The sequence below is a fragment of the Podarcis muralis genome, chromosome 13 (assembly GCF_964188315.1).
Source record: "Podarcis muralis chromosome 13, rPodMur119.hap1.1, whole genome shotgun sequence".
Taxonomy (NCBI): Eukaryota; Metazoa; Chordata; class Lepidosauria; order Squamata; family Lacertidae; genus Podarcis; species Podarcis muralis.
The window spans coordinates 478,367-489,162 of record NC_135667.1 but is presented as its reverse complement, the minus strand read 5'-3'; the positions used below and the strand labels follow the sequence as shown (position 1 = coordinate 489,162).

General features: G+C 53.4%; 2 protein-coding genes across 2 annotated transcripts in view; one reads left to right on the top strand and one right to left on the bottom strand.

Moving 5' to 3' along the window:
• ARRB2 (arrestin beta 2) overlaps positions 1–10,796 on the top strand; it is a 233,660-nt gene that overhangs the window by 194,587 nt on the left and 28,277 nt on the right. The gene's annotated exons all lie outside the window — the stretch shown is intronic.
• PELP1 (proline, glutamate and leucine rich protein 1) overlaps positions 2,796–10,796 on the bottom strand; it is a 17,500-nt gene continuing 9,499 nt past the window's right edge. Inside the window, 5 exon segments of the mRNA XM_077917797.1 lie at positions 2,796–3,115; positions 5,210–5,917; positions 7,052–7,861; positions 9,966–10,058; positions 10,061–10,189. Of these exon segments, the coding sequence (XP_077773923.1) occupies positions 3,023–3,115; positions 5,210–5,917; positions 7,052–7,861; positions 9,966–10,058; positions 10,061–10,189 (1,833 nt within the window). The 3' untranslated portion in view covers positions 2,796–3,022.

Sequence of the window (10,796 nt, the reverse complement as noted above, 5' to 3'; positions counted from 1 at the left end):
ATGCTGAATCCACTCCCATATGCAAGTTCTTTGTGGTCGTGATTGTCTTCTGTCTGGGACCATCAGGGTTGGCATAGCAACTGGGCAGGGCTCCTGTGTATGTGCTGGGATGCTCAAGGGATTATGGCCGTCCTGTATCAAACCTTCCCCATTTTGTAGGGCTGACCAGAACCAAGCCACCCCCCCTTTGATAGTCCTTCCTTCATGGAGTCAAATAAAAGTGGAACAGTGCAAATCCGATGTATGGTTGGTTTTCTATGAATTTATAACAGAAGCGTAGCGTACGTAGTGTGTGAGTGTGTGTGAAGTTTGTACAAACTGAATGATGGGGGGGGGGGGGGTCCTGCGACAGAAACGACAGGAACTATTCCCACTTGTGTCAGCCTGAACCCACATTCACAGACATGAACAGAGATGCCTTTAATCTGATATTTCTTGCATTTTGAAGCTGCCAAGAGGAGCTCAGAAACTCTGGTGCGGTTTCTTAAAAATGTTGGCGGAGTAATTAAGAGAGATTTCCCTCCATAGGAGGCAGTTCTGCCAAGGATGCGAAGCCCGGAGTCCCGATATCTCCCTTGTCTGATTCTCGGGTGGTGGTGGGGAAGCTTCACTCCAACTGAACAGCTCAGCATCAGAGCAGGAGAGGAGCCCTGCAGGATCAGGCCAGTGGGCCCCTCTGGAGCTCCCCCTTCCTGTTCCCCCTGGGGCCTCAATGGGAAGCCCCCCAGCAGGACTGGGGCGCAAAAGCCCCCCCCCTCCCCCTGCGCTTCCTTCCAGCAGCTGGGATTCAGCAGCATCTCTGGGGAGACAAGAGCTCAGCCCTCCTGCATGAAGCCAAGCAGAGCCCCTCCTCTTCCTCCCTGCCCTGGTCCCAGCCTGGCCTCCTGGGGCAGGGAGTTCCGCAGGCTTGATTCTGCACCGCACCAAGAAGCGCTTTCTCTTCTCTGCCCCTCCCCTCTTCCAACACTCAGGCTTTCCTTTTTATTTCTTCGGTGCATTTTATGTCCTAATATTTCCGTCCCTCTACAACCTCTGCTAATAGATGGGACTGATTCCTCAGTCGGGGGGGGGGGGTTGTTTCCAGGCCCTTTTCTTCCTTCCCCAAAGACCTCGCCCTCCCCAAACGGCCAAGCGGTGCATCCTGTGCCCTCGCCCCCACCCGGGCTTTGCAGAGATGGGGGGGCAGGAGCCTCTGCCCCTTGACTTGGGGGTCCCCCCGCTCCCCCCTGCATCCCAGGGACCCCCCTCTTCCCCCCAATGCAGAGACTCACCGGCTCCCCGGAGGCGCCCTGGAGGCAGCACGTGCAGAAGAGAGAGACAAAGGCCCCTCCTCCTTTTTAGGCAGGGCGGAGAGGGAGGGGCTTGGGCTCGGGAGTTTCTCTCCCCCCCCCACACGACCCCCCCCCCGCCTTGACTTCCTCTCCCCTCTAGGAATCCAGCTCAATCCCCTTTAACCCTTGGCAAGCCAGCGCCCCCAGCATCCCCCTCCTCTCTCCGGTGTCCAGTGCCGGGGAGTTCCACAGGCGAACTCTGCCTTGCGTGTAATCTTATCTGTCCTGAATCTTCCAACATCCCGACTCCTTGGATGTCTTTGAGTTCCACTGTCAGGAGATGCAACTCTCCCTCCACTTTCTCTAGGCCAGGCTTGGCTTTTGACAATGAGGGGGGGGGGCTCAGTAATTAGCTAATTGGGAACCCCTGCTCTGAAGTCTAAACTAAAGAGCCCCAAAGGCTGCAACCTTTCTTCAAAGCCAAGTCTGCCTTGATCATTTTGGCAGCACTTTTCCAACTCCTCAAACTTCCTTCATGAGGAGAGGCGACTGTGCCCCCCAGGAGGTTACGCCATAGATTGGTGACCAGGGGGGCTGCAGGGCTCTGTCCAGGGCTTGTTGTTGCTCCGCCTGTCTATAAACGACTTGGATGGAGGAATTGAGGGGATGCTCATCCAGTTTGCAGATGACACCAAACTGGGAGGGGCAGCTAATGGCACAGAATTACCATTACAGATTGGAGAACTGGGGGCAAGTTGACAAAATTAATCTCTATAGGGACACTTGACATTTTTTTTGATGGGGGAAATGTGTGTAGAATTGCCTAAAGAATGTGTAAATAAAAATGACTGCCAAGTATTCAGTTATCTATATTATTAGGTATGACCTAGGCATATTTTACATTAAATTTTGTATTACAATCACACACACACACACACACTGACAAGCACCTCTAGGCCACTGGAAGGGATTCCACTGCTGTTATGGGGGGGTGTGCCATGCATTGGGTAGAGGTCAAGCTTGGTCCGAAACTGATCTGGTTGGTTTGTGCCCTTCACACTGACAAACGAACCGAATGCAGCATTCAATGGGAGGTTGTCCGGCAGGCGGCCAGAGACGGCTGGCTGCAGAACCTGAAACTGCTCCTTCATTCACCAAGCTCAACTGCGGAGCCTCTTACCTCACAGAGCGACAATACCAAAAAGGCTCTGCCTACTGATCAAGTGTGCAGGTGTTGGATCACACAGGAAAACCTGACTCCCAAAGGTCATCTAGTCCAACCCCCTGCAATGCAGGAATCTCAACGAAAGCATCCATGACAGACAGCCATCCAACCAAAGGAGAGTCCATCACCTTCCAAGGGAGTCTCTTCCCGTCAAGAAAGTTCTTCTGAGGTTCAGTCGGAATCTCCTTTCTCGTTCGTTCAGCCGTCCGGAGAAGCATAAATCTTCCACCTTGACCCCCCCAGGGGTCCGATTCGCCCTGCTGCCTTGGCCCCCGTTGCACCACAAACCAAAGTGAACGTGCAGTATAAAGAAATTTTATTGAATGTCTTTTGTATTAAAAAAAACAAATAAACCCCAAACCTTCCTCCCCTCAAAACACAAACATAAAAAATAGAATATGGAGGCTCCTAAGTCCAGAAGGCAGTGATGCGCCAGAGGGGAACGTCTGTTTCAGGGATGACAGCGCCCCTCTTCTCAGCCCCCATTTCGCCCACCACCGTTGACCACGGCGGTTCCAGCGCCCCCTCAGGAACTGGGTTCGGACGGCACCTTCTCCTCATCTGGGGGACAGTCCACAAAGTCCGCCAACATGGCTTCCGTTTCATCCACTTCTGTGCCCTGCAGGGGAAGAGAATTCGGGGGGGGGGGGTGTCACTTTATTGCAGTTGGCATGACAACTCACCCCACCACCCACCGGAAGTATCCCCCCCAAAAGCGCCAATATATTAGGGTGCTCGGCCGAACAAAGTTTTGAAGACTGGTGGAAAAGACAGCATTTCGGCACTCAATCTAAAAAAAGACGTACACACACACACACACACAGCAAACCCAGAATGCAGGCCTTAGGGAATCACAGAATGGTAGGCTTCCCAAGGGTCATCTAGTCCAACCCCCCGAAATGCAGGAATCACAGCTGAAGCATCGCTGACAGACGGCCGTCCAACCTATCAAAAAACCTTCCGTGGGGGTCACTCGGCCGCTGATGGGCTCTTACCCTCAGGAAAGCCTAAACGTTGAGTATCTCCTTTCTTGGAATTTGAAACCATGGGTTCGGATCCTGCCCTCCAGAGCAGGAGATAAGAAGCTTGCTCCTTGTGACAACCCTTCAGATACTGGAAGCCGGCTCTCACGTCTCCTCTTCTCCAGGCTAAACATCTCCATCTCCCCCCAGCTGTTCCTCTTAAACAAGGCTTGGTTTCCAGGCCCTTCAAAATCCTGCTCACCCTCTTCTGCGCACATTCCAGCTTCTCACCAATATCCTTCTGGAAGTGGACCCAGGTGGGGTCTGACCATTGTTCCCAGCTGCCACTGCAAGACCCCTCGCTGCTCCCTCCAAAGCTGGAGAGACTGCAGAACACACAACCCCCCCCCCACGCAATAAACCACTCCAGCTCCAGACTTAGGAACCTGCCCTAGACACGCCCTCCCTCCAGACTCTCCGCCACCCCAGAGAGGACTTTCTCTGCCATCCAAAGTGTAGCCAGGAGTATTTGGATTGTTCTTAATGACAATTTGTGCTCTTAAAAAACAAGACGGCGCCAAAATATTCCACGGCACGGCAGCCTGGTTGCCTCCTCCTCCTCCTGCTTACGGCTTCTCTGGGTGGGCTTCCCCAACCAGAAGGGTTTTGGCGGTTGCTGATGTACAGCAAAGGCGCCTGCCTGATCTCAAGAGGCGGGGAGTTCCAAAGGGCAGGGGCTGCCAGAGTTCTTACAAAAGCGGAACGGGTGTCGTGCGGCGCCTGCAGCAGGGCCAGATCCGCCGGCTGAACCGGCCAAGTGGGAGCACGTGGGGCAAAGCGATCTCACAGGTAAACTGCTTTCAGACAACCGCCCACATTACCAAGTGCATGCGAGTTCCTGATCTGTTTTCGGGTTTTTGCTGTGTTAACTGTTCAGAAGCCTAAATGTTGTTGCTGCAAACTTTTCTGACTGACAGTTTATCATCATCATCATCATCCTTTTGCAAACCACTTTGAGGTTTACTTATTTGCTTCATAAAACCTTTATGCGGTTTCACTGAGAAAACCTTTCCGGCTTCGAGGCTTTTCCCTCTACAATCAATCAGCGAAGAGATTTTGTGAGGCAAAACAAACGAATAAATAGAAAACAGTACTGTGTCAAACAAACAGCTTAATTTGGAGAGAGAAGAGCCAACTCTAAACTGATATAATTTCACTCCCTCTTTTGCCCTTTCTTGGAGGTGGGGGGGGGGGGGGAGAAGATCAGACCGGGGACAGAGGACAGAACTAGAGAACTGTGAGTATCTGGAAGGGGATCCCAAGGGATCACTGTTCTTATTTTTATTATGCATTTTGCATTTATTAGATTGTAATTTTACACCGCGAAAGCCCTGAGATCTATGGGTCTACAAATTAACCAAACGAAACAAAACCCTCCACCTGTGATGCCTTCATACTTGGAATGATGGAGTCATGGAACTGGGGGGGGGGTCACCAAGTCCCACCCCCTGCAGTGCAGGAATCTTTTGCCCGACGTGGGGCTCAAACCCACGACCCTTCCTGCTCTACCGACTGAGCCGCCCCAGGTTCCTTTCCGCCTGGAACTTCGACGCCACACCCTGAGCTCCACTATCACCCCAGAGTGGAAGATGCACCGTACAGAGTTCAGATAACGAGGGAATATTCTTCCCCACATGTGCGGGGGGGGGGGCAGCCGTGCCCCCTCTCCCTGCCCTGCCCCTCATGCCCACCTCTTCGCCCGGCGGCGGCTCCTGCTTCTCCGCCTCTCCCCGCAGCGCTGCAGCCTCGGGGGCCGCCCCTCCTGGCTCTCTCCGGCCCCCTTCGTGCACCACCACTTCCTCCTCCTCTTCCTCCTCCTGCCCCTGCGGAGTCGAGGTCCGTGGGGCAGCCGCGGGGCCCTCCTGCTCCTCCTGGGGGGGCTGCTTCTCGCCCTGCTCCTCCTCCAGCTTCACGGAGGGCAGGGCGGCCGTGCTGGGGAGGGGGGCCTGCCCTTCGGCCGTCCGCAAAGGAGACACCTGGCCTTCTGCCTTCCCCAGGTCCCGCTCCAGCCGGCCTCCTTCCTCTTCCTCCTCTGCCATTTCCTCTGGGGGGTGGAAGGCTTCCTCGTCCACCTCCATCAGGAGTCCGGCGGCCGCCTCTTCGTCTTCGTTTTCTTCCTCTTCCTCCTCCTCCTCCAACTTGGGGGGCTCGTCCTGGATGGGCAAGAGCTCCGGCGGCTCCTCGTCGCTCCGGTGGGGCGGCAGTGGGGGCGGCAGTGAGGGCAGCACCCTCCGCTCCTCCTCCTCCCCTTCTTCCTCCTCCTCCTCCTCCTCTTCTGTCAGGCCTTCCTCCTCGTCCTCTTCCTCCTCCGTCAGGCCTTCCTCCTCATCAAACTCCTCGTCCTCTTCCTCCTCCAGATCCTCCCCAAACTCCTCGTCCTCCTCGTCGTACTCTTCCTCCTGGCCAGCAAAAAAAAAAAAGGGTGGGTGGGAGAGAATCAGGACTGTAGCGTTGGGAGAGGGCCACCCAAAGGCCATCCAGCCCGACCCCAGTGCGCAGGAACCGCAGCCTGATGGGCACCCAGCAAAGGGCAGCTACCCAACGCCAGCAAAGGGCAGCCTGCTACCTTGTGAGAGACCCGGCTGAGGGTCATGCAGCCCAACCCCTTGCCACCCAGGGCGAAAAGAAACATGGCTGCCAAGGGGCCCCTTGCGGCTGCTCGCCCCTAATCCCGCAACCCCTAATCGGGGCCCAGAGCAAGCCCCGTCTTCGCCTGTCAGGTGTGGGGCTGACAGCTGTGGCTTGGGGGGTGATGTCAACATTAGAGACAAAAAGTGTCTGTTTTTGATTTTGAAAACAATATTTCAATATGAACGGCATTTAACCTCAAGATGAAATCCACCAGGGAATGACTTCCGTGAGGCTCCTGGGTGCCGACATTTTACAGCCCTTGTGCTCTCTAGGCCATAAACTAAAATTGCTACCTAACCCCCAAAGTGGCAGAAACAGCCAATGGTGATGTTTTCCTAAGTCTGTTTCAAGCTGGCAATCCAGCATCTTCTTGAAGCTCCCGAGAGTTTCCCAGGGACGAGGGAAGTGAGAGTGGGGCTGGCCAAGGCCTGCTAAGGGCGACAACTGAGACCCAAACGGCCTGAGCGCTTGGGGGGAGCAGAGACAGGTATGGAGCTATGTGTGTTATACATCCCATGACCTGTAACCCTTCTCAGTGTACGCAGAAAACTGTCTGATGTTTTATAGCTCTTTGCATGCGATCCATTTGCAGCTACTATATAAGCCATGTTAAGTTGAGCTCTGTCCTACTGCAAGAGCAGATAATAAACTGGGTCCCTAACGGGGCTGCTGGACTTATTTCCTTGGTTATATGTTTTATGTAAAGGTGTTCCCTTCACCTGGGTAATGTCCTGGTGGTGGTGAAGTTCTTACCCCAGGGGGAAAAGCAGAGATGAATTTGACCCACAGGGTCAGAGCACCTCCTGCCCCATAAGCCCTGCCTCTTCACTGCCTGGCAATCACAATAAGAAATAAGAATTAACATGCTGCCCGTCTGACCGGCCCCTTCCTCCCCAGTGCACCTCTTCCTCGTCCTCTTCAAAGTATTCCTCGTCCTCCGGGTAGTCGTCTTCATCGTCCTCTTCGTCCTCGCTGCTGTTGATGTTGATGACGGTGGGGTCTTCCTCCACCAAGGCGGGGAACGGGGGGTCCATGGCTGCGGGGGAAGGGGAGGCGGGCAGCGCCAGGACAGCGGTGGGGGCGGGGGGCAGAGGGACACCCAGGGAGAGGGGCGGGGCCGGTGGCTCTGGAGGGGTCTCCTCGGAGGCTGGCGGGGGGGAAGGGGGTGCAGGGGGGGCTGGCGGAGGAGCGGGCGGGGTGGGGACCTGGGCTACGGCGGCTGCCACTGCCATGGCGCTCCCCGGGCCCTTGCCCAGCTGCCCCTTGGGCACAATGACCACGGAGTCGTCCGAGTCGCTCTCCAGGGAGATCTCCACGTCCTCCTCTTCCTCCTTGTCGTAGTGGACGAAGACCGAGCGGCGCAGCTTGGCGCCCAGAGCCGCCTCGGCCGCCCCGGGGGACGTGGGCAGGGAGGGCTCCTCAGGGGCCAGGCGGGGGGGCAGCTGGGCGGGGGACGCCAGGCCTGGGGGGGGCAGCCCCAGGGGGTTGGCTGCCGAGGAGGCGGGGGGAGGGAGGAGGAGGCGGGGGGCCGAGAAGGGGGCTGGGGGTGCCGGGCGGAAGGGCGAGGCCAGGGCGGGGGAGAGCTCCGAGGGGCCCGGCGGGGGGGCCTGGGGGCCCCCTGGAGGGGTGGCCAGAGGGAGCTGCAGGGAGGGCACCCGGGGGTGCAGGAGGGCGTTGCAGACAGCCAGGGCCTCTGTGCAGAAGGAAGAGACCTGCGGAGGGAGGAGGAAAATAAATGCCAAATTGTTTTGATTATTTTCATTCTTACATTTTTCTTATTACCGTTATAATTTTTAATTTGGAAACTGCCTTTCATCCATTGATCTCAGGGCCGTCCACAACATAGAAATACAAGACAAAAGCACAAAACACAGATTACGTTATGTCCTTATTTATACATGATATAGTTGTTTATATTACGTAAGATAAGAGCAGGCTGGAAACTTAAGGGGGTGGGGGAGGAACAATAATTAAAAAATGATTAAACACCCACAGAATTAAAACTAGACACCCACCCATTAAAACCATGCAAATAATTACAGCACAATTAGAGGTGCAGTCTCCTTTATGACGCACAAATATGGGGAGATGGAGGGAGAGGACAAATGGGAAATCTATCTCCCATCTGCTTAAAAGGATGAGCTTTGGGTTGAGCCTAGATCAGAACCAGGACACATAGAGGAGAAAATGGGGTGTGTGTGTGGGTGAGATTCAGGTCAGAGAACAACCAGGAAATTCCGGGAGCTGGTGCTAAAGGAGAACTATTTCCAAACTGCCTACGAATGGTATTTGAGCACTGTATAGACTGAACTCAAGAGCAGACAAATGCTGGAGACCCAGATTAAATAAAGCAGAGGACGCTCACGTCTTTCGGAATTGTTCCCAAAGAGAAATATTCCAGAAATCGGTGCAGGCCAATATATCTGACACGCCGGGATATCTGACACCCTCAGGACCTGTGATGTTTCCACCTTGCTATCCAAAATATGTTTGATGTATTACGGTATTTTAGTACTTTTTTGGAAGCCACCCAGAGTGGCTGGGGAAGCCCAGCCAGATGGGCGGGGTATAAATAATAAATTATTATTATTATTCTTCCAGAAAATGAACGAGAAATAATGCTCAACCTCATTGCTGCAGCTAACATATAAATGGTTCCAAATGGGAGAAAAGGCCATTTCCTACCCTAGCAGAATTTTCTAGTACAGTGGTGCCTCGCAAGACGAAATTAATTCGTTCCGCGAGTTTTGTCGTCTTGTGATTTTTTTCGTCTTGCGAAGCACGGTGTCGGGAAAGTTTTGGAAAAGCTTCAAAAATCCCCAAAGTCTTTAAAAACCTCAAAAAAGGCTACCACACTGCGTTCTATGAGTTGCTCCTCGAAGTCAAGTCACAACTGTATTAACGGTGTTAAGAAAAGGAAACAAACTTGCAAGATGTTTCCGTCTTGCGAAGCAAGCCCATAGGGAAAATCGTCTTGCGAAGCAGCTCAAAAAACAAAAAACCCTTTCGTCTTCCGAGTTTTTTGTCTTGCGAGGCATTCGTCTTGCGAGGTACCACTGTAATTATATTATTACAGGTGAAACTCGAAAAATCAGAATACCGTGGAAAAGTTCCTTGATTTCTGTAATTCAACTTGAAAGGTGAAACTAATATATGAGATAGACTTGTGACATGTCAAGCCTTGCTTTGTTATCATTGTGATGATCATGGCGTACAGCTGATGAAAACCCCAAATTAACAATCGCAGAAAACTAGAATATTCAAGGACTTCAGCAAAACAAGGATTGCAAATGGAGGAAGGTTGGACCCCTGAGAAGTAGAAGCATTGCTTTGCATGTCGTGAGTCGATCTCATATATTAGTTACTTTCACCTTTTAAGTTGAATTACTGAAATAAATGAACTTTTCTAATATATTCTAATTTTCTGAGTTTCACCTGTATTACGTATATGCTGCCCATTTGACTGCGTAGCCCCAGCCACTCCTGGGCGGCTTTCAACAAAATATTAACACATTAAAAACTCAAAACCATATTATTTATGAATAAAGTAAAGCAATTCTTTTAGGAAACCTTTAACAGGGCCCAGCCAGGGGGTTGACTTCCCGCCTCCAGGACTGGCAAAGGAGGAGAGGAGGATGGACGGCGAAGGAGGAACCTCCAGGCTGAGAGGCAGTCTACCTGCTGTGCAGAGACTAGGCTCTCGGGGGGGGGGGGGGGATGCCCGATGTGGGGAGGGGGCTCTTCCCTTCCTGCCCTGCTCCCCGGCTTCCCTTTGGGCCAAACCCCACGTGGGAGTTGGGGGAAAGAGAGACTCACCTGGAGGTTGGGGTCGGCGCGCCCCTGGCTGAACAAGCGGAGGGCGCAGTGGAAAGGGGGCGGCCAGGAGGGCGGGGGGGCGGCCAGGACCGCGCCAGCAGGAGGCGGTGCAGCTCCCTGCGGCAGGGGGCGCTGGCGTAGGGGGAGCCCGGGGGGGTCTCGGCCTGACCCAGGCGGATGAGAAGAGGGACCACCAGCTCCTGCAGCCTCTGTGGGGAGGAAGAAGATCAAGAGAAGTTGCTTTTTTGGGTGGGTGGGGGGGAACACGCAAGACGGTTTGGGGGATCCTCCTGACCCTCGTGGCGGAACGGGGGTTCCCTAGCCCCCACCATGAGGAAAAGGAGGCAGACGGTCAAGTGACAGACTCCCTGCCCTGCTTGGACTATTGTTCTATCCTGTATATTGTGTTACAGAGGGATATAAATTTAACAAATAAAAAAGCCGCTTCAGGTTGTTGTGACCCCCCCCCACAACAACAAAGCGGCTGGTCAGCTTATTTATTTCATTTCATAAAATTTACAATTTTATGAAATGAAATAAATAAAATGTACACCCCCCTGACTGTAAACAAGTCAACCTCGAAGCAGCTTCACAAAGAGAATCAAAGAGCCATTGATTTAAGGAACTATTTACAACATTCAACAGGACTGAAATCAACAAACAGATTCCAGCATAGTAATAAGGATCCCAGATCTCCTTGGGAAATTCTCCTTCCCCTCGTCTTCCATCAAACTTCTCTGTCTCATTTTCCTGCACTGAAAGCTCCTTGGGGCAGAGACGCCACCACTGCAAGGGGAAGGCTCTTCCGGAAACCCAGAGCTGGGCTCGGTC